Source organism: Pseudochaenichthys georgianus, chromosome 19 (assembly GCF_902827115.2).
Source record: "Pseudochaenichthys georgianus chromosome 19, fPseGeo1.2, whole genome shotgun sequence".
Lineage (NCBI taxonomy): Eukaryota > Metazoa > Chordata > Actinopteri > Perciformes > Channichthyidae > Pseudochaenichthys > Pseudochaenichthys georgianus.
The window spans coordinates 19,133,226-19,155,143 of NC_047521.1; the positions used below are offsets into that span (position 1 = coordinate 19,133,226).

General features: G+C 40.0%; 1 protein-coding gene across 4 annotated transcripts in view; it reads left to right on the top strand.

Moving 5' to 3' along the window:
- Positions 1 to 21,918, top strand: part of plce1 (phospholipase C, epsilon 1) — an 88,832-nt gene that overhangs the window by 8,564 nt on the left and 58,350 nt on the right. For all 4 annotated transcript variants that reach the window (XM_034106718.2, XM_034106719.2, XM_034106720.2 and 1 more), the window contains exons 2-5: positions 6,742 to 6,896; positions 9,875 to 10,428; positions 11,142 to 11,564; positions 11,679 to 11,888. In XM_034106718.2, coding sequence (XP_033962609.1) covers positions 9,922 to 10,428; positions 11,142 to 11,564; positions 11,679 to 11,888 — 1,140 coding nt within the window. In that variant the 5' untranslated portion in view covers positions 6,742 to 6,896; positions 9,875 to 9,921. The remainder of the gene's footprint in view (positions 1 to 6,741; positions 6,897 to 9,874; positions 10,429 to 11,141; positions 11,565 to 11,678; positions 11,889 to 21,918) is intronic.

A 21,918-nucleotide genomic window follows, 5' to 3' on the forward strand; every position in this document is an offset into this window, starting at 1 on the left:
CCTTTTTACATTTTCCGTGCCATTTACTCGCTCTTATATTCTATCCACTGACTGTATAGTATCAATGGAAGCTTAAAAAGTAATAAAGCATGAAGGCGGTTACCAGTAATTCATTGTGCTGCTTTCCACCTCACTGATTGTGCTTTACTTACTGCAATCCATCTGAAATGGGACATCATCACATACCAGGCCATGAGTCATTGTTTGGATGAGTCGTGAAATAATCCCTCATGAATGAACTTGGGTAAAAAGGCTTTTATGTGAGCATGAGGGCCTCCTGTTGAGGGGACAAACAATTCTCTAGGATGGGTTCCAAAACGGTTGTGGACACAAACTCATCAAAAAACGAATTGTTACTTATTTTAATTGACTAGCCATGAGACAAGAGGTTGTGACATAAGGGACTTCAGTGTTTAAATCTGTAATTGGTTGTTTTGTTCACTGTGGTCGGCTTTAAATCTTTATCTTTTACATTAACATTCCTAGATCAGCGGTTACGTTACTGTAAAGAAACATGTCTTGCATTCTGCATGTCGCTGATGTATTTCGGAGACAACATATTCTTGAATTTTATACCAGCAGATTTGCCAGTTATTGTTGTCCGAGGATAATCCCAATTAGCTAAAACAACAGCTGCCACAAAATGTATGTGACCCAACCGATAAATATTGTGCGTTCGTTGGCAATCAACAATGCCAATATTGTCCGATAATACCGATGTTAGGACTTTACAACCATTACACAATTTTACCATCTCATCTTAATTCATTGTTAGTTGATGGGAATCTCCACTTTAAAGTAACGAATGGTGCCAGTGCACTGCCCTTTCTATCACTGAACAAAGGTCATACAGTAAAACACAATTGTTTAATTCCTTGTGATCGATACTTTTACTATAGAGATGTGAGATTTACTCAAAGTCACTGATAACATTTTAGAACCACATTGAACTAAAACGAGCCCTGTATGTGAAATCAAAAATGAGTATTGCATGGTGTAAGTCCCTAAAGCAATTATTCTGTAAATGATATTTTAACTGATGTAAGGGCAGTTGGGAAATACCCCCTGTGAGATAAATGAGCGAACAACTGAAACACACTCACAAAGACAACAACAATGCGGTTTGTTGCTAACCATCTGATCCTGATTATGTTTGTTCAGCACTGTCAGAGGTGCTGAGATCATCCCCTCTTGCTTTCATTAACGTGTGCTACACTTTATTGCTGCACGGAATATGTTGGTAGTACCCCACAGTTTTTCTTTGATGAGACAACTGTCTGATCTGGGTTTTTCCAGTGATGCAGCTGGTCTCACAGTTTTCCTTGAATTTTCTATTGATGTATTTAAGTTTAAAGAAGTATACAAGCCCACGTTCAAATCCTTGACTCTAGTATGTTTTGATATTTCAAAAATTCAGACCATCCTATATGGCCGGGACGAAAAGCCATGGTCGCCTAGCAACCTAACTGGCACAACATGATTTAACATACCCCCCTTCTCAACTGTTATCTTTCTATTTACTTGTTTGTTTACAGATAAAATCATAAAGGTCCTACTTGTAAATAGTGATTTTAAGAGGTACTGGTTGGGAGATTTTGTTAGCTCTGTACCAAAGCAGGTTAGCTTTGTTTCAAGTATTTATGCTAAGCTAACTGCCTGCTGTGTTTACCTAACAGAAATGACAGTTGTACACATATTCTCATTTGACTCTTTCAGGAACAAAAAACTCAAGTGTATCTTTTAGAATGTTCAACCAAAGCTGTCATATTTGGAAATCATAACCACTCTTTGAGAAACACTGTCTTTTATTTATTCCATCATAGAAATGCAGCGTCATTTATGACAGAGACTTCTCACAAATATTTCATAAAATGAAATAGTTATATGTGTGTCACTGCAATCCGTGCTGTAGCCGTCAGTCAGATGACTGTCAAGATTAAAGATTTATCTCGACAAACTTGAAAAACACATTGTGATTGCTGAACTCGTGCTGAAGTGTGTGGAAGGCCTATCCCTAATGTCTGTCTGTCTATCTCTCTCACTCACTCTCTTTCATTTGTAAACAAAACAACGTGATTGTGAAACCGGATTCACCTGGAAAACCTGGAGCATAACATTTACAGGACTTTTAGGCTTAGTGGTTACATTCATGTAAGTATTGTCATGCAAATATTCGTATATCTAAAGATATGATATACCTAAGTATACTTGAGTGCCATGTGCTAGTCTTATTCTATATAATACAGCTAGTGAAGTAGAAGTGATAGAGGGTTTTCTTGGTCAGTGCACTTGCCACTCTGTGACCTCGTTCCCATTTGTGTGTGTGTGTGTGTGTGTGTGTGTCTGTCTGTGTGTTTAGCCCAAGGCTTTGATTTCCCGGCCGGGGTCGCAGTTCAGCCGATAACAAGGGTTACTTTGATCTCCGTTTTGTGGGTGTTTGTTGTTGTTTTGAGGCTTTAACGAGTAAGATTGAATAAATATGTTTTATTATTAGCAGTCATTTACTCTGAGTCTGTATAAATGAACGTCATCTTTTTGGATGATCGCATAACGGGTCTGTTATGGTTGTGGTGATAAATGTGATCTGTCATTTTTTTTTAAACAGCCGTGTATTAAGTATAACGATTAAATAAACGTCTGTAGCACATCCACAGAAAACTTTAAAGTCCACATGCTTCCACTTTAAGTTACCAGAGTGTGGAAACGCTATCCTGTTGCTTATTTCAGAGTGATTTTAATTTAGCTTGATGGCAAACACAGCTGCTGATCATGCCCCTGGGCGCATGGCTTCAGGATTTAAAGCTATGAAACTTCTCGTCGGGAGTTGACAAACGGTTAGTAGTCCTGTCCTCCTGACCCATAATTGACAGGTTTATGCCCGAACGTCATGTGTCGGTTTGTTTCCTCAAATGACATCAGCTGACATGACAGCTAACACCTGTCCAGCGGCATTACATTAGCTGAAGCGGCAGATGGTTTCACAGATGGCTCCTAAATAAAAACATCTGTGTTTTTAATTTCGTCTTGTCAGCATATTTAGTTGTACTTGAGTTATAATTTCATTTCTCACTGCTCCTCCCTAATGTAGTTGTGGTTACTTGCATGGGTTAGAATTGCTAATCTCTCTTTCATACTACACACAAGCAGGCTGGTTGGTGCCTACCACAAATTGTGATTAAGGAATAAAGGCGTGTACACACAGCTACACTAAAAGTTGGACTATTATTATTCCAGATTTTTTGTTTTTAAATATTAAAAATGTCCATATTTTACTGTTTCATATCCAGCAGATATAAACACAAGGACTGGGATATATTTTACTCTTTCATATCTCACATATTCTTTCTTGCCAACCTTGTATACATTTGGTTTGACCTGTTAGTCGACATCAGCTGACATTCTTTCTGTTATGGATCTGTGTGGGCTCTCACCACAGTGAAGAACAGAGTACTCAAAAAGTGTAATACACAGCAATGTAATGTAAAGCAAAAGTCTTCTGAAATGATTGTTGATAACTAACTGATGAACCCATGGCCTTCTGAAAAGCTTAGATAAAAAGATGAGCTAAGCTGCCGTGCAGATTTTCTCCTCAAAACTCAGAGGTGAAGATTTTCATATTTTATCTAAGGTGTTGTGAGAAACTATAATGACCATATCGGTGGGTCACATTCTTCAGATATCTACTTTTAGATCTGCAGTGTAGCTTCAGACAAGCTGCTCCCACAAGTTTCTGTTTCACTAAGATATGGCGCAACTATTGCATTGGGAAATGTTTTCAAATTGTTACATTTTAATTGGTAAGGATTCATTTGAATTGAATGCAAATGTTTTGGCAACCTATTTCCCATCAAGTCGTTTTTTGTCATGAAAAATAAGGTATTTTTTATCAGCTCCTTTTCATGTATTAATAAAGCCCACTTTGTACATAATGTAGCCAACAGCTCTACTCCAAAATCATTTTAATTACTAGACGTTAATAAGGTTCTGGGAAATGCTGAATCTTTTCACGTCTCCTATTACTTCTTTAGTGGTCCACAGAAATACCAGTAAAAGAAAAATGATACCTAGTCTAGTGATCAATTCAGGTTTGTTTTGTTTAGAAGTCCTGCCAGTAGTGTAGCGCCAGATTCAGTCTTAGAAAATGAGCTAAACTCAAACAGTCGCATCTCTAAATCTCATCAGTGTTTTTTTAGCTATGAAACCAGTGCCTCTCCGAAAGGCTACTGCTTAGCTGCAAGAGCTTCAGAGGAAGTGGTATGTTGTAATGAGACTGTGAGCTCATGAATGGAGCACTTGTCTGTTTCATCCCTTTGGGTGAGGTTCTGTCTGTGTGAATGTAGCACTGAGCCTTGAAGAGAGGCAGCAGACATTCAACACAGACACCTTCAAATATGTGTGGGGGCGGGGCACAAGAGTACTTTGACTGCATGATTTACCAGGGATCAATGAGTTTGTATTTGTCTTTCTCTCCCTCACATAATTGTAGCTGGTCCGTCGTCTCTGGGTCGGCCCTGCATTCCTACGATGGCCCACTCTTTTTGGCAGCGGGTTGTGGTCGCTCTAATGATGAGGTTTCAGGCACTAGTTTTTTCGGATTTATACATCCCATGGCCACGGTTTATGTACACACAGAACCACACAGTTAGCATGCATGCATGTTGTGGGTGGTTTTGTGAGTGTGTCAATTATGGATGTAATTCATGCAAGCAGAACAATTAATATCTACCCAGTTCAGATGTGTATACGTTCAATAGATTAGTTTTCCTCTTCTTAGATATTGGCTAAAAGTCTCAGTTTGATATTAGTTAACCAGCTACTACAAACGGGCTGCTCAGTTTCATAGGCATCATTCCTTTTTCTCTTTTCCAAGAGTCTTGTATTTCCAATTGGGGATGTTCCGATCACCTTTTTTTGCTCCGGATCTGATTCCGATCATTTGATTTTGACAATCTGCCGATACCGATTTTTCCCGATCCGATCTTTATGCAATGCATTAAGAGAAAAAAAAGGTAACAGATAACGGCTGGTCATCCAACGCGATGAATTCAGCTATCTTGGCTGTTATTTCTTTGGCCTTTTCACAGTTCTGGGGCAGTTTCTCTTTCCTTTTAAAAGTCTCTGAAAGTGTCGGTTGTTTCAGTACCGTTACCGGAGTGGCCGCTGTGTACTCGTCGTGTTGTTGTTGGTGTTTGTTTCTCAGGTAGCGTATTAGATTGGTCGTGTTGAACGTAGCTCTGTTCTTTCCACCACGCGGAACCTCCGCCTTGCAAACATTGCATCTGGCTGTTACACTGCCTTCGCTTTCAATTTTATAATACTTCCAAACTCCTGACATTTTCTCTGTCCCGACTCCCGAGTCACCAGCTGAACGTAGCCTCTCGTTAGCTTACTGCTACTAGTAGACACTGCGCCCACTCTGTTGCCAGATTTGAGAGAAATAAGAAATCAGGTCTGAAAACAAGCCCAAAAGAAGCAACACATACATGATGTGTAATTTTAAACCAAAACTAAGTCCTCAGGATGACTTTAAGACGTGAACATGGTCATTTTTGTTTTGTAACATTAAATAAAATAATAAAAATATTTTATAAAACAAAACAAAAAAATCCTGATCCCCGATTTTTTTCTCCCGATTCCGATCTTTTGAAAATCACGTGATCGTCTCCGATCCTCGATCACGTAATCGGATCGGGACATCTCTATTTCCAATACTTCTGGACAATACCTAAAATAAAACAGCAGTTTGTGATAATTGTAGTCAAAGAACAAGAACAAGTGTCAACAAGTGTTGATGACGTTGAAGGAGGAGGGACGTTTAGGGCAGTATAAATGTTTGATTGTATAAAGTTTGTACTTGTTTCGTATAATTGCAAACTCAAAACATATTGGTGTATACACCACTAATAACATTTTATGCAGTTATTGACAGTAGATGGTAGAGACTAGATAACTGGAAGCAATGGGAGAGAGGGAGGATCGGGAGTGACATGCCACAACACTTCCCAGTCAAATATTAGTCTATGACAAAGGTTCAATATACCTAATTATTATTGTCAGCCACCGGGTTCGACCTGTTTTGAAGTAATTTAATCTTGACATCACATTATCTGTCACATCATGGAGAGCTGTCATTTTGATATATCTCATGGATTGCATCAATCAAATAAAAGTTCTTCCTATTATCCAGAAAATGTAAATCTGTGATGATAGGTTAATGTGGGATATAGAGCTATTTCTTCAAAACACGACAACACTACTTAATCATTTAATTAAACCTCTAAGAGGTCATAGTCCAGACCAACTCATTGTAGGGAGTACCAAGCACATAGCACCTCTTACAAATCACATGTCATCTCAGGAAATGGGGCTGAATGTACTGTTTATATTGTTGTTCTTATTGCCCTAAATAGTTGGTAGTTTTTGTTATTTCAGTTGTTTCCGTCACAATGGCTCACACTCTGTGCGGTGATTCTGTTGAATAGTTATAGATAAGAAAGCTGATGTGATGAAAGAAGATACATGAGAAAAAAAACGTGATCTTCTAAAAGTGGTAAAACAAAATAGTTTCTCATGTGTGTTTTTTTTCTTTCCGTGTTTCCTCTTGTACTCAGTCTTGAACCTTTTTCTCTTTCTTGAATGAGAGTTCACACATTTATTGTGAATTTATCATACAATGGAAATCATTCGTGAATATTGATTTACCTGTGCTCTATCTTTTTCCGTCTGTCTTTTCCCCCTCAGGGCCTACAAGTGGATAACTATGCCAGAGATACAGAACCAACCAGGTCTAGTGCACAAAGGCACACACATGGCCCTGTGAGCTGCGACTGTGAACCGCGCTATCAAGGACATTCTTCGATCCCCCAGGGTTACCTCCGAGGGTTCTCTATCTGCCGGTTTGTACAGCTGCCCAAGCTTCTGTTTCTACAGAAAACACACACAAAGCAAACTCTGTACGGACAGGGTCATAGTCACTCAGGAGATCAATGCGAGCTGAAGTTATCATGCCACAGCCAGCAGGCCTTTGACCATGATTACACACTTAAATCGTAAAAGAATAGAAGAAGAAGAAGCTTGTTGAGTAGCTTGCCTGAAGTGGATATCTCTCATTAGCTTAGTAAGTATTTGGGACAGAACTAGAAGATGGTGGTAATATGTAATCAATCATTTTGCGAAGCCGCAGCAGGGAAATGTGCTTTAACGAGTTAAGCCCCGAAGCCTGTTTTTCAGGCCTCAGGCTCGAAAAGGACATTCCCAGAACAATTGTCTATATCTTCACTTCTAAAAGGGGCACATTAATAATATTTTTTCTCAAATGAATGATAAACCTGTGAGTTGGATGTAGAAAAGTCAGAATCAATATAGAATTTTTTTATAAATAAATCTCCGTTATTGACATAAAAATTGAATGATGGATTATCATAATATAATATAATATAATATATATATATATTAGTGCTGTCAAAATTATCGCGTTAACGGTGGTAATTAATTTTTTGAATTAATTGCGTTAAAATATTTAACGCATTTAACGCATGTGCAGAATGGCCCGCCCCATACGTGCCACCAGTGGCAGCGCCAGGGTATGGCTGGGGTAGGCTACACCCATACCAAGAAATGGCTTAGCCACACCATGACAAATGATGTTAAAGTAAGCAAAATAAAGTCTGCCAACTCGCGCGGAGTAAATTGCACAGACAGCAGTTAGTAAGATTGATTTCAGTAGCCACGGTTTTGAAAACTTTTGTCACGTAGTGATCGTCTTCTCAATAGAACATCTTTGATAACGGCGTGGTGTTGTTGCAGGAAGTCCCGACGGAGAATACTCTTGCTGTAGTACAGGGCAGAGCCATATAATAGTAATAATATGGCTCTGGTACAGGGGTGCACATAACTGGTACGCAGGTTATGTGCGTAATCTGAAATGCGTACCATCACTTGTGTCACAAAGCGCATTTGCGTACCGACGTATTTGTGAAGCTTTTCCAGAAGGCGGTTAGATCACCGGACGAGAGTCGGTCTCCGTGTGCACAGACAGGGCTGCTGTTAACGTCAGTCTGTACAACGGAACTGTGCCAAAACTACGCCAACCGGCTGCGGAGGGAGACCCCCCCCCCCCCCTTCACTGGAGAACTGCGCTAAAACAGCTGATCACAACGTTCACACTCTGTGGTCACGAAGTACTCCACTAGCGCGCCCCCCCCCCCCTCTGTCGACTTTCCTGAAGTACTCCCCCGTTGATAGAAATCAACACGTAATGAATTAAGACCCCACGGTTTGATGATTGATAGGTGTGTGGGTTGTCTTTCATTTTGACATGCAGAACATTTTTATAATAAACATAGATACTGTATGTTAAATGGATATATCCGCCTGCTTTCATTTATCTTTCCATTCCCACAACAATATACATAAATAAATGGCATATTTTGGACATAGTTCGAATGGTGATTAATCATGATTAATTAATTTTTAAGCTGTGATTAATCTGATTAAAAATGTTAATCGTTTGACAGCCCTAATATATATATATATATATATATATATATATATATATATATATATATATATATATTAGGGATGCACGATATTGTTTTTTTGAAACCGATACCGATAACTTCCTGCTTCTCAAGACCGATACCGATAACCGATCATAATATAATATATATATATTAAATGTACCTGTAGTTTTTGCACACCTGGTGGTAAAAAAAGACTAGTAGTGAGCAAATGACATGCATTACTACTATGAACAAAACTAAGCCAAGAACAGTTGTGACTCTTCAAAGTGACCATATTTATTTTCCCAAATAAAGTTCTTGCCTTTTTCAAAAGCCTCGTCGATAGGTAAAAGCCCCGGTGCCTTTGCAGCTGGCTTTGGATTCGCCGCTAGTTTGGCAGCGCAGGCGTCTCCGTACGCTTTTCACACACCATCGTAGCGATGGCAATGTTTCAGATGACTAATCAGGTTGGAAGTATTATAGCTCGTTGCCTTTTTCCCTCCTCGTGGAACTTCTGCATTGCATCTGTTAATACAAATAGCAAGCGAACTATCTAACTCTGAAACTTTGAAATAGTCCCATACTACCGACGACATGTTTGTTTACTGTCCTGGCTTCACGGCCGCACACCATTTACGTCACAGCCAGGCATGAGAAGGGAGCGCTGGATTTGTGAAAAACTCCCCTCTTCCTAAACCACTAATACCACAGTACTGGCAAAACGGGAGGAGCCGAGTGAAAAACAAGCGCCCCTCATCCCAATCCACCCACACCGCAGTACTTTTTTCCTTTTTTTTTACCCAAAAAATATATAGTATATTATCGGGGCTATTAATACTTTTATCGGGTTTATCGGGATGACGTCATAATTCCTAATATCGGACCAATAATTATCGTGCACCACTAATATTTATATATATATATATATATATATATATAAAACCTTCAGCAGCGTTTTTATCATTTTAATGCCATTGAACACAACTTTTGAGTTGTCAGTGTTTCAGTGTTTCATTTCGGGGGCATTAACCAGTTAAGCCCCATGCCCCCGGTACCTGTTGACATTTTTGAATAATGAGCCAACTCTCCATTCAGGGAAAACTCACTATCATTAGTCATCTAGACCCTTTGAGTTATAAACGTGCCATCTTTCACAATGTATGGGTTTTGAAGTCTGCAAATTAAATTTCCTCTACAAATGTAATTTCCTCTTGCTGCTGTAAAGACCCACTAATTGAGATGTAAGACGTTGCTTCCCAAATGTTTCAATTCAGAGAGTCTGAGAGAACTGTATTGGTTGTGATTGTTAATGCTATAATGTTAGATTCCTCTTGCTCAACTGCAATTAACAGCAACGTGTTACTTATTTCCAGAGCTGCAGCAAAACAAAGAATAAGGTAGGACTCTGCAGGGAGACACGATGGCTACCGAAGAAAATCAAACCCAGGTTGGGTCTGTAGTCCTGGCTCAGCGTGCTTCACCTCCATCCTCTGGCAGCAGGCCGCACAGAGAAACCAGACATGACAGCCAGGAAGTATGGCGATACTCTGACCAATCGTGGAATTCAAAACAGCGAAGCAGCCCTTCCCTCCTCTTTTATCGGAAGTTGTCGTGTGACAGTGAGAAAGGGCCAATTTTGGAAAAGGAATCCGACCGTTTGGACTACAGCTCAAATATCCAGCCGCCAGCTGGCAAGAGAATTGAAGTAACTAACACGGTTACTCCGATACCTGAGAAGAGTTCAGAGGGATCTCCGTGCCAGCTGGACACCTCTGGAGAGGGTGTGGATGCAGGCAGGAACAGAACTGGCAGAACCCCCTGCTCCTGCCCCTTTCAGAGCCCTCGCCGCTGCCACAGCCCTTCGCAGCACCACCGGAGACACGTCCGCCGCAGCAGCCTGCCGGTGTCTATGCTGGCATTCAACAAGGTAATAATGAAGGCAGCCGCTAGTCCTGGTAAACTGCAAATTGTATGTATACACTCAGCTGCTGCAATAAGACTGTTATGTGTCATATTTGCTTTAAAAAAAGCTTGGACTGTACAATATTGAAAAAAGTTTTACATTGCCCAATTTTTGGGAATATAGAGTATATTGCAATAAGAAAATAGGAATAATAATCTACATTTTTATTTATTTTTTTACTTTTTATTTTTTCACAGACATAACATAAATAGGACATACATGGAGATGCTTACATAACTGCACCTGTTGTACATCAGGGTTAATCATTCATGCCCTCCTTGGACACCAAAAGGACATACAATTCTTGATGCTAACATTATCAACATATTACAGACATTATCACTCCCACTCATCAACAAAATGATCGCACACTACCTGAGTAATCTACATTTTTAAGGATGCATTTTAAAGTTTTTAATACTGAAATCTCGTGCGCTTTGAGAATCGTGCTGGTTTTGCTTTTCTATCAAGCATAAAAAGGCTTAGTTATTTTGACAAACATCGCATGTCCTGCTTTGTGATCGCAATGTTTCGCAGAGATTTTTTAAATGTTTTGACTTATCACAGTGTAAATGTGTTAATTCCATGATTTACCTCATTAGATAGACCATTCAAGCTAATGCTAATTTAGCTTAACTAAAAAAAAGTCAATTAATTTACCATGTTTCTGCTTCCAGATGTCACCCTACCTCTCAACCCGGTGCACTCCCGCCAGTGAACCCAGCTCTTTAGCGTCCTCACCTTGTAATTCCCCCCTCCTCAAACACCGGCAGCATCATCAGAATGGACATACCCACCAGCACCGGCTCAAAGAGGGCTACTCCAGTTTAGAGAGGCTCAACAGAAAGCCCAGGGTGGACAAATACTCCCTGGAGAAACTATTTCTAAGACGAGCATCTCTAGAAACTACAAGGACGACCTTGAGGAACGTCGAGAGGTCACCCTCAGGAGTGACCAGAGACTGCAGCGGGGGCAGCAGCAGTGAGGAAGAGGAGGAGGAGGAGGATGAAGAGGGTCTTTTGGATAACTCAGAGTTTATCAGGAACCGTAAAGAGCGTTCCACTGTCCTAGTGAGGCGCTTCTGCAAGAATAATATAAAGGTATTTACACACAACATTATTTTTTATATAGACTTGAACAAAAGATTGAGGCATTTTGAAATACTTTACTTTCCATATACTAATAATACAACATAAAACTATTCTTTCCATAAGGTGACCAAGTCAGTGTGTACTGGAACCAGAGCCATCGTCAGGACGCTGCCATCAGGACGCATCTCAGAGGAGGTCTGGGACGTGGTTTTTACGCACCGGATATGGAAACCCAGCAAGAAGGATTTGTGTCCAATCTTAACTCGTGGAATGGAAGAAGAGTTCAGAGTCTGCAGGGAGATACTACGTTTGGTTGGAGTTAAGCTACAACAGGTAAGAAAATGAAAAACACATTTTGCAAGATGTCTTTAATACAGATGAGTCCTAAACCCAGGAATTAGTTTTCGCATCTTCTGGGTTCCCTTAAGTCTCAAAGTCAGTGATTCATGAGTTTTTTGGTTAGGCCTGACATAAGCTCTGTGATTAATATATATATTGGCAAGAACATCTACAAGAGATTGTACAGTGCACACGAATTATATTACTGTACAACAATTGTAACTATCAGAAACGTGTGTTGCCACGGTGCTTATTTGTTTTGCAATATTCCAAAATGCAAAGGAAAAATCCCATTGTTTTTGTCCTTGGAGCCCCTGAAATGCTAACTTGCTGTTCACCGTACAACAATAAGTCATCACTGCACCACTCTATAGAAGCATTCCATATTTCAAGGACTCAAAACAAGCTGTAAAAGTGTTCACAAAGGTAGATTAAGGACATCAATGCAGTGAAGTTCAGGCACTGGGTGGCTTATATTTCACACCCAGGCTACTGTTAACTCGCTCCATTAAAAAAAACGAGAAACAATATATAATATAGAGAAATTATGCGTGTGTTTATCAGCACAATTAAACATGGTTTCCCACAATCACGCTAATCCAAGGGTTATTAAGGTTGCCTTTTTAAGAGTTTAGGAAATATGTTGGAGTGGGAGGCATTCAATCATGACTGTTTCTCCTCCAGCTATAATGTGCTTTTTCTTTAAGTGCTTTTAATTATGTGGATTTTCCACTGATGATAAGGCATTGGGTTTTAAAATGTGGTTTGCTGTTCCAGCTCTCTTTTCTCTGCCACAATACAAAAAAGTGCAGTACTTCTCTGTAGTGGCACAAAGTATTTATGACATGATTGATTCCTTCTCCAATGAAAGATGATTGTTGTTGGCTTTCTCTTTTCACTATTTGGGTTGAAACGTCAGGCCTGTTATGCATGAGGGATGAATAATTTGTTCAAGGGATATGTTAATAGACCAACACACACATCCTCAAAAAAATGCATACACACAGGCTCTTTGTTCGGAGAAGGCCCCTGCTGCGGAAAAATGATTTATTCTCTGTTAGTTCTGCTCCCTATATTACTGACAGGCTGAATGACTGAGCCTTCTGTGTGTGTGAGTGTGTTTAAATGGACTGAGCAGAGTTGGCATCTGCATTAAAGTTATGGCCATGGAAATTGGAGAGCAGGCAAGACAGAGTGAGGGAGGAAAAGAGAGCGAGTGATACGGAGAGGAGACCCAGGTCATTGCTCTATTATGATCGTTACAAACATGGAGCTGTTCAGCTTCACCTTGGCAGCCACAATTCAAAGCAAAATACAGCTATTTCTTATTTATCTTGAGTCAGGCTTTTCAACCCGAGAGGTGCAAACATCATGATATTCTATAAAGACTTGGAATCAGCAGCGTCACACAGGAAACTCTCCTGTTGTTGTTTGGTTATCTTCTCCCTCCTCTTCCTGTAAGCACTCTGAAGGCTGAACCCTGCCTTGATGCGTTCTAAACAGAATCACATAAGCGCAAATGTATGATATTGTTATGCCAAGTAGCCTATTTAATTTCTTTTGAACTTTTGTGTAACCGTTGCCGCATTGCGGTAGTTTAAATTCCATTCCAACAGAAACATTGAGTTTTTTACGCTGGCACTTGACTGTGCATAATGTTCCACTTTTGTATGATGGTTTTCTGACACATGTGGGCGCATGGATATGCAATTGTGTTTTTTTATGGGTTCATGCATAGCCGTAACAGAGCCGAGCATTGTCTAACGTTTCTCGTGTGCGGACTGGGGCTTGTACACTCAAGCCATACAAACACACACTCACACTCATGCTCATGCATCCAGTGTAATTTCTGACTCCGCCAAAGTGTTTTTATGAGTCCTTTGTGGTCGTAGAAATACGGGCCAAGTTGAGTCCAGGCAGAGCTGCTTTAATAATGAGCCTATTGAAAATGGGGGAGTTGCCAGCACTTCCCTTGTCAAAACACCATCTGAGCTACTCCTGTTAGGGGTCACCAGAGAAAACTCTGAGAACACTGAGGGCAGTGAATAAGGAGAGTTGTAGCCGAGCTGTCATCAAGATCGTAAAATGTATGATAAAGTAGGAATGCCTGTGACAAACAAAGGTGTATCATGCAGGCATAAAGACACATTCCTTCTCTTTTCTGTACATGTTATGAGACGGCATGCAGCAGATGGAGAAGTACAATTGGAAAATGAAAGTATACGACATTTGAGTTAACATTCTTTAACAGTGTGTTTCCTTTCATCCAAATCCCTCTGCTCACGCGATAATAAATAGGTTGGGATAATATGTATGCAGTATTCAACACACAAATAATTAGGATAGGATAATGGCAGAAACAAACCCCTGTGTCTTTTCTTTCTCCGCTCCGTCTTTCCTTTACACACACAACACACAAACACACCTTTTGCTACGCAGGCCCCCCTACCTATATGTGGCATGTGAGCCTGACTCTGCAGTAATCAGGTGGAGGAGTTTTCTGTAGGTGTCCTGTTGCCCTGTGTGTTTATTGCTACAACTAATGAAGCGAGCCAAAGAACACAGGAGTATATAAAGGAGGGGTTGGAGCAGAGAAGCAGCAAGAGAGGGAGCGAGGTACGGGTGACACACTTGGAGAGAAAAAGGGAGAAAATGAGATTTTAACAGTGGAAAAATAAGAACATCGACCAAGTGAAGGGGGAATCTGGCGCGGATGATTTTAAAAGAAAATGGGAAGAGTGAGAGAATGGAAACAAAAGGGAGGTTTCGATCAAGACAAGCCATGACTTGTGTTTTATATAGGTTTTCATAATGGAAAATAACACAAACAAAGCCGTCTTTGCATTCTGTCACGACAGTTTCCAGTGAAAAGGCAAACTAAATAGTGAGTGTTCTTTATCAAAGCTAACTGCTAATTCCCTCTGTGTAACTGAACTGTTGTAACACTAAGTGGCAGGGAAGTCAAACACAACATAGGGAAGTGTACGGTGACTTTAGCAGCTTTAACACACACACACACACACACACACACACACACACACACACACACACACACACACACACACACACACACACACACACACACACACACACACACACACACACACACACACACACACACACACACACACACACACACACACACACACACACCTTGTGATGTGATCAAACAGTCTCTGAAGCCAGAAGCATTTTATTGTTTGCCTTGTGTGGAGCGTACGAATTAAAGCCCTGCTGTGTCCTTTCATTTAAGCCAAAGTGGTGTCAAGCTAAGTGGTAAGTGACCTCTCGCACACGCACACGCACACACACACACACACACACACACACACACACACACACACACACACACACGCACACGCGCACGCGCACGCGCACACGCACACGCACACGCACACGCACACGCACACGCACACACACAGGCACCTGCATAGACGACTATAGCAGTTTGGGCTGAGAGATGGAGAGCTTGTAAATATATCGTTTTTTTTTTTTTAGATAGACAGTCTTGACAGCATGAGATAGTAATGGTACCCAGGATGCAAGTTGTCTCTGGGGACGGGAACACATTCTTCCTTCTTGGGTCATTCTGTGCTTTCCCGTTTCCCTCACTGTGTCTTGTTGTGTAATGGACTGAGTCAGAATGCTTCCGGATCAAATCCAGGAATATTTGTGATGGGAAAGTGAATACAAATATCTCTTCCTGAAATGCTCCGTGGGGATTGTTGTTGACTTGTCTCATGAGATTGTGATATACACAGGCTGTGTCTTGGGGATATTCTTTAAAGTGGTTGTACATTGTTGGCACCGTTGATTCAACTCGGAGAGTTTTATAGCCTTATGTCCTGTGGAGGTGTGCCAGTTTGTCACACAAATTACATTTAATGCTTTACTTTTTGAAGCAGTATTTAATAAGACCACTTTCATTTTTTCCTTTTTTCAACATTTAGCTGTTGGCATGGGAGGTCTTCAACTATCTATATCTGCCATTTTCTCTTTATGATGGGGACTTCTATGTATGTAGCCTGTTTTTCTTCCAGTAGGTCGAGCTCCATTTAAAAGAACAGGTAGCCAAAAATAATGTCTGTTAGGTTTGATTCACAAAAACAACAAACCTGACTTCATATGTAATTTCCTGTCTGGGTGAATTGATAAAGGAATAGAGAGAACACACATACACACACTCAGCTCTTGCTATCGGTGATATAAACAGACAGAATATGTATATTTATTTTAGTTTCAAGTAGCAGGGATAGCCTTTGGCTCTCTTTCTATTCAAAACGTCGGTGTGTTACATATGGTGTATTCTATCTCAGAATGCATTTTCTATCAGTCGATTTAAAGGGGAGTCATGGCTACTGAAGTGTGAAAGTTTGCTACATTTCAGCCTTCTTTATAGCGTAATAAAACATTTGGTTAACTCCTAAACCTTGTCTGTGATAATTTCTCCATATATGAATGAACCGAACGAGAAACAAAGATTAAAAACATTAGCTTAAAAAGTATAATTTCAGTATAATGGCCATGTAGCTTCATGTAGATCATCGATGGTGGTTGGATTTGGTTCTAGATTATTTCTGTTCGGCAAATATTAACTTGGCCTTCCCAAACAACTAGATGCAGCCTGGGACATGTAGGGAATGTTGTTAAACCAATTCTTGTTTGCATTCTTTAATGCTATTTTCCATCCAGTCCATCGCCGGTTAAATATCTACGGCTGTAAAATGGAAATATGGTTTAAGACTGGTGGTTTATGAGCTCAGGTAATAACTCATGCAAACACATTTACATCTAGGTTACCAATTACTGCTCGTTTCAAAGGTAGCATTCTTCTCAGATAAAATGTCCAGCAAATATCCGGTTTGAAGGCGTTCATTCCTTGCTTTGTTATCATGATGTGCCATTTTGTTGATTGGCTTTCCAGTTTATTGCTTCAGTAAATATACCGGGTCATTTCTTTGTTATGGTCATCAGACAGTCGAAGCGACTGTTTCATTAAGTGTGTTTGCACACAATAAAAACATATACTGCATGCTTGCGGCCACAAACTAATTAGCTTTTGTTACATCTCCTTTCAAAGCGTCTGAGAGGCATTGGCCTACAATGTGAGACGGTAATTAATGTGAACCATGCTCACTGATTAGTTAGGGCCACTTGAAGGGTTGAAGTGAATGAAATTGCATTCACAATCACAGAGTTATCGGAAATCAACAAACGGCTTTAATCAGCTGGAGGTCCCTGTAAGCCTGGGAACACAGCTTCCTTTGAATGATAGGATTATACGAGACCCCACACATTCTGTAATAAGTGTTATCACACCGCTCTCATTTAGGAGGCTTTTAACCAGCTGTGTGCACACTGTTACGCACTAAAAACAGTTTGGATTCAAAAGATAAAAGTAAAATCATCTGGATAAAGCTGGGCTGTGAAAATTGGCTGAGCATGGCTGGTACATTTTTGCAAGGTGAATTGGAGTTGAACAGCAAGGAAGCTTGCCAGAGTAGTTCAGGACACCTGCATCGCTTTGTGTTTGAGTAATCAGCAAGGCATGTATTTGTGTTTATAGTCACACTATAAATCAAATTGCAACTTTAAATTGTTGTACTCCAGGAGAATACCAGATTAAAATACCTTTATTTTATAAATGATGTCTTTGTGTTCCCTGGCCAGGAGGGGAATACAAAACAGAAACCCTTAGCATTCAGCGAATTGATGTCTTTAACATAAGTATCGACCCAGAATGTTACCACCATTGAATATAGTTTTTTATTTTAGCCATGCACAAATCATTCAGGTAGGCATTCAGCTCGAAACCAAATATGATACTAGTTCGATAGATAAAGCAAACTACTCAAAAAGATTCAGCGAGGGAAATTAAAGGATTAAGATGTGCAGTTGAAGTTCTGACACACACACACACACACACACACACACACACACACACACACACACACACACACACACACACACACACACACACACCCTCCATGCATGTCACACTCATTTAACCTTGTCTGTCACTCTAATGTTCTCTCTCTGTGTGTTGTGCTACTACAAAGGAATGTGCCGAGCAGGCCACTTTCTCACCCAGCTGGGTGTTGCGGCTTAGCCTGCTTGAGATTACTGTGTGTGTGTCTGTTGAAACGCTGTTTAGTCAGATGTCTGCTTAACTAGAAAACGGGCAGGACAGTAAATATCTAGCATTTCTTTTTAATGAGAACTTTTTTTCACGCTGACAGTACATTGAACAAAGTGTCCTCTCTGCTCTTGAAACCTGGTGTGTTTAGTTCCCAGCTCCATCGCTGTGTATTTGTTTTCTTGAATCCGCTGCACAGGAGCTCGTGTGGCTGCTGCTACCTACTGAAACACATTCCACCCGTTTGCCTTTGTGGGGTGACAAAAGGGTGTCAAAACTGCAAGTGGGTGTTTCTGCTCCATGGAGGTAAAGTGTGTGTGTGTGTGTGTGTGTGTGTGTGTGTGTGTGTGTGTGTGTGTGTGTGTGTGTGTGTGTGTGTGTGTGTGTGTGTGTGTGTGTGTGTGTGTGTGTGTGTGTGTGTGTGTGTGTGTGTGTGTGTGTGTGTGTGTGTGTGTGTGTGTGTGTGTGTGTGTGTGTGTGTGTGTGTGTGTGTGTGTGTGTGTGTGTGTGTGTGTGTGTGTGTGTGTGTGTGTGTGTGTGTGTGTGTGTGTGTGTGTGTGTGTGTGTGTGTGTGTGTGTGTGTGTGTGTGTGTGTGTGTGTGTGTGTGTGTGTGTGTGTGAAAACTCAGGCCTCTCGCATCTCTGTGATATTGTGGGAAGATTGCGCAGCCCCGCAAACTGGGAACTTGTCCCTACCGAGATCCAGAGGCGAGGTTATTAAACTTTGGGTCAGGACACAAAACACAAACAGTGGAGAATGTTGACCCTGTGAGGTCAATGCACTTTACACACACAGATATATATATATAAAACTTTTTATATTCTTTTATTTTTTAGATTACTATTACATACTGTGGCCTGTTCTCCCTTTTTGTTGATAATCTCCGATATGCATTATGATGTGAATTCTTCTTAAGTATACACAACATGAAAATACGATAAATGTAAACAAGCATTTGAATTTCCTGTCATGGTGACTAACTTTTGTTCTTTTGACCTCTCCCAGTCTCATTCCCCTCATGTGACATGGCACTCACAGCACCCTGACTACATGGATGCTACATGTGTCACACTGTGTGCACTCCTCCCATGGAGTGTCACAGGTAACAATAATAAACCCTCCTAGTGGGATTAAGAAAAATGACATTTGGATGGAAATGGACCAGAAATGGACCCACTAATTATTAAATTAAGAGCATGAGACAGTAATGGTTTATGCTATTATTGTTGCACTCAAATAATAACTAGTTTTGTTTAAAAATAGCCTGTCTGTTTTGAGTTGAGTGGTCAACAATAAATACTTAATTTTACAGGATACATTAATAGGCCAATTCAAATCTGCTGTTTTTGTCATTCGAGTAGTTTTGAATAAGCGTTTTCAACATTTTATTTCAACGTCAATGATGTAAATCTGGTCATTGAAAAGGAACAGTGAATTTCTATCAACATCCAAACAACATGTGCATGTTCACCTGCAGAGCTTATTTAAATAGTATATGCAGTGGCAGACAAAGAGTGATCCTTTGCTGCCATCTAGTGGAGAAGAGAATATTTCATAATGCAGATGAACTAGGATTGCCAAACATGTTTGGTATGTGAACACCGATGACTGCTGAGGTTTGAGTCATGATTTTTGTTTGATGAGAAATCACAAATTCTTGGCATGAACACTTCTTGCTTATGTTGCATGCTTGTGGTGTGTGTGTGTGTGTGTGTGTGTGTGTGTGTGTGTGTGTGTGTGTGTGTGTGTGTGTGTGTGTGTGTGTGTGTGTGTGTGTGTGTGTGTGTGTGTGTGTGTGTGTGTGTGTGTGTGTGTGTGTGTGTGTCTGACGACGAGTCATCACTGATGCTTTTGCTTTTTGTGGTCCAGTTATCGTTATAAAAAGATTAGCATTCCTACACTTTATGTTGTTGTTTATAAAATATCTTTGGGATATTGTCTTCCAAAATGAGCCGACTAAAGTTGTCAAGACTGACACACTTCCTTTACGCTCAAGATAACATCTAAAAGTGGTTTGTTTTGTCTGACAAAGAATATCCATTGATCAGCCGTTAAGACAAAGACAAACCTTACATTGGACAGTTTTGATAAACAAATATATTGTCAATAATTAAATAATTTCTATCTATAGATTTTGGATGATAAAATACATTTAAAATGGACATTATTTATTTGATATGATATTATTTCAACTCAATTAATGGTAATTACAATAATCATTACCTGAGCTCTAGTTATTTTCCTCGCCCTTTTTAGCGCTTGTTTTGGAAGTAAAAAGCGATAAATTGTCTTTTTTAAGTTTAAGGGTAAACATGCATTAATCTAAATTCTATCCTCAAAGATGAATAATAGTCCATATTTCGATTTGCCTTAATTTTACTTGACATATTCATTGTCTTTTACTTTTTAATCATTGGTGCTCAGTTTATGCCTGACCACTAGAGGGCAGCACACTTTGATAATAGCAGGTCATTTGCTGTTTTCACAAATGATCCTTGCAAATATTGTGTTGAAGCTCTGCTGTGTACTAACAAGCATATCAAATTCAGTAGTTCAAAATGTGTACAATGACAGAACAATACAACGCATCATTCTGCATCTTTGTCTTAATTCAAATTGATCGAGGGATTTTGTTCACTCTGAAGGCAATTGATGTAATAAGTGTAGTATAATACATGAATCTGACCTCTCATTACTGGCGCAGGAGGCCAGTCTCATTAGCGGAGTATTGATCAAAGAAAAGCAGAGCGATGACTGAGGGCCGGCCAGCTGTTGGCTTTGTTCCGAACACCACTTTGATGTCAGCTGGGCATGAAACAGATTAATTTACCCTCTTGATTAAGCAGACTCAATTGAATAGACTGTATTTATTTAGACCTCTGACTGTTGCGATAATATGTGTGTCTTTGTGTGTTAGGTATGACCGCTATCACAGATTAGAGAAGGAATTACATAGGTCTTTGATCTCAACAAAGAAAAAGACAAATCCTTTCCTGTGAAAATGTCTTATATGATAATAGTGAATACTTCTTAATTGTTTCAATAGTTACCCGTGTCAACAGAGAGCGTGTTGACTTCATACAAACAGATAACATTGAGTTTCTGCAATAAACTGCAAGTGCTCGAGCTACCATTTGGTGATCGAGCTTAATTAAACTGCAACACTGGTCTTTAATTAGACGTTGGCATAGAAACGCTCACCAGAGCAAAGTTAATAACAAAGATAAAGTGGCCGCACCTCTGTCTCTCTTGGTTTAATGGCCCCCAGCGTCACCTGTCCCCATGAAAAGCCAAGCCGTGATGACACTGTAAAAATGATTTTGTTCCAGTGAGACTTAATCAGGGGGCAACATGGACGGCCCTTTTTTACTCAACAATCGCCATGTTTTAGTTTTTTACCCTGCAATTAACTTACAGGGAAGCATAGTAGCAATATAGTAGTATCACATATACATAGAAGGAATAATACGACAATAATAATAATAATTCCTTACATTTATTATAGCGCTTTTCCAGTGCTCAAAGCGCTTTACAGATACACATTACACATATTTTTTTTATACATGCAATGGTCACTGTGGACAATACCCACAGGAGCAAGTTCAGGTGAAGTGTCTTGCCCAAGGACACAACGGCTTTACAGACGCAGCAGCGGCGGGTTTCACTGCAATAAGTGTTATAGGATAAAGTTAAATTCAGCAAATGAAAATGATACACATTGTGACAAAGTTTAGACGAAAACAACCTAAGGTCTACTTTTTCTGTAGCTTTCAGCCATATGTTTTTTTAACTCTGGGTGGAGTTTGCTCAGTACTCACAGTAATGGATTTGTCGATATAGGTTGTTGTGCTAATCTAATCCAGAGCACTTTGTGAACATCTCATTTC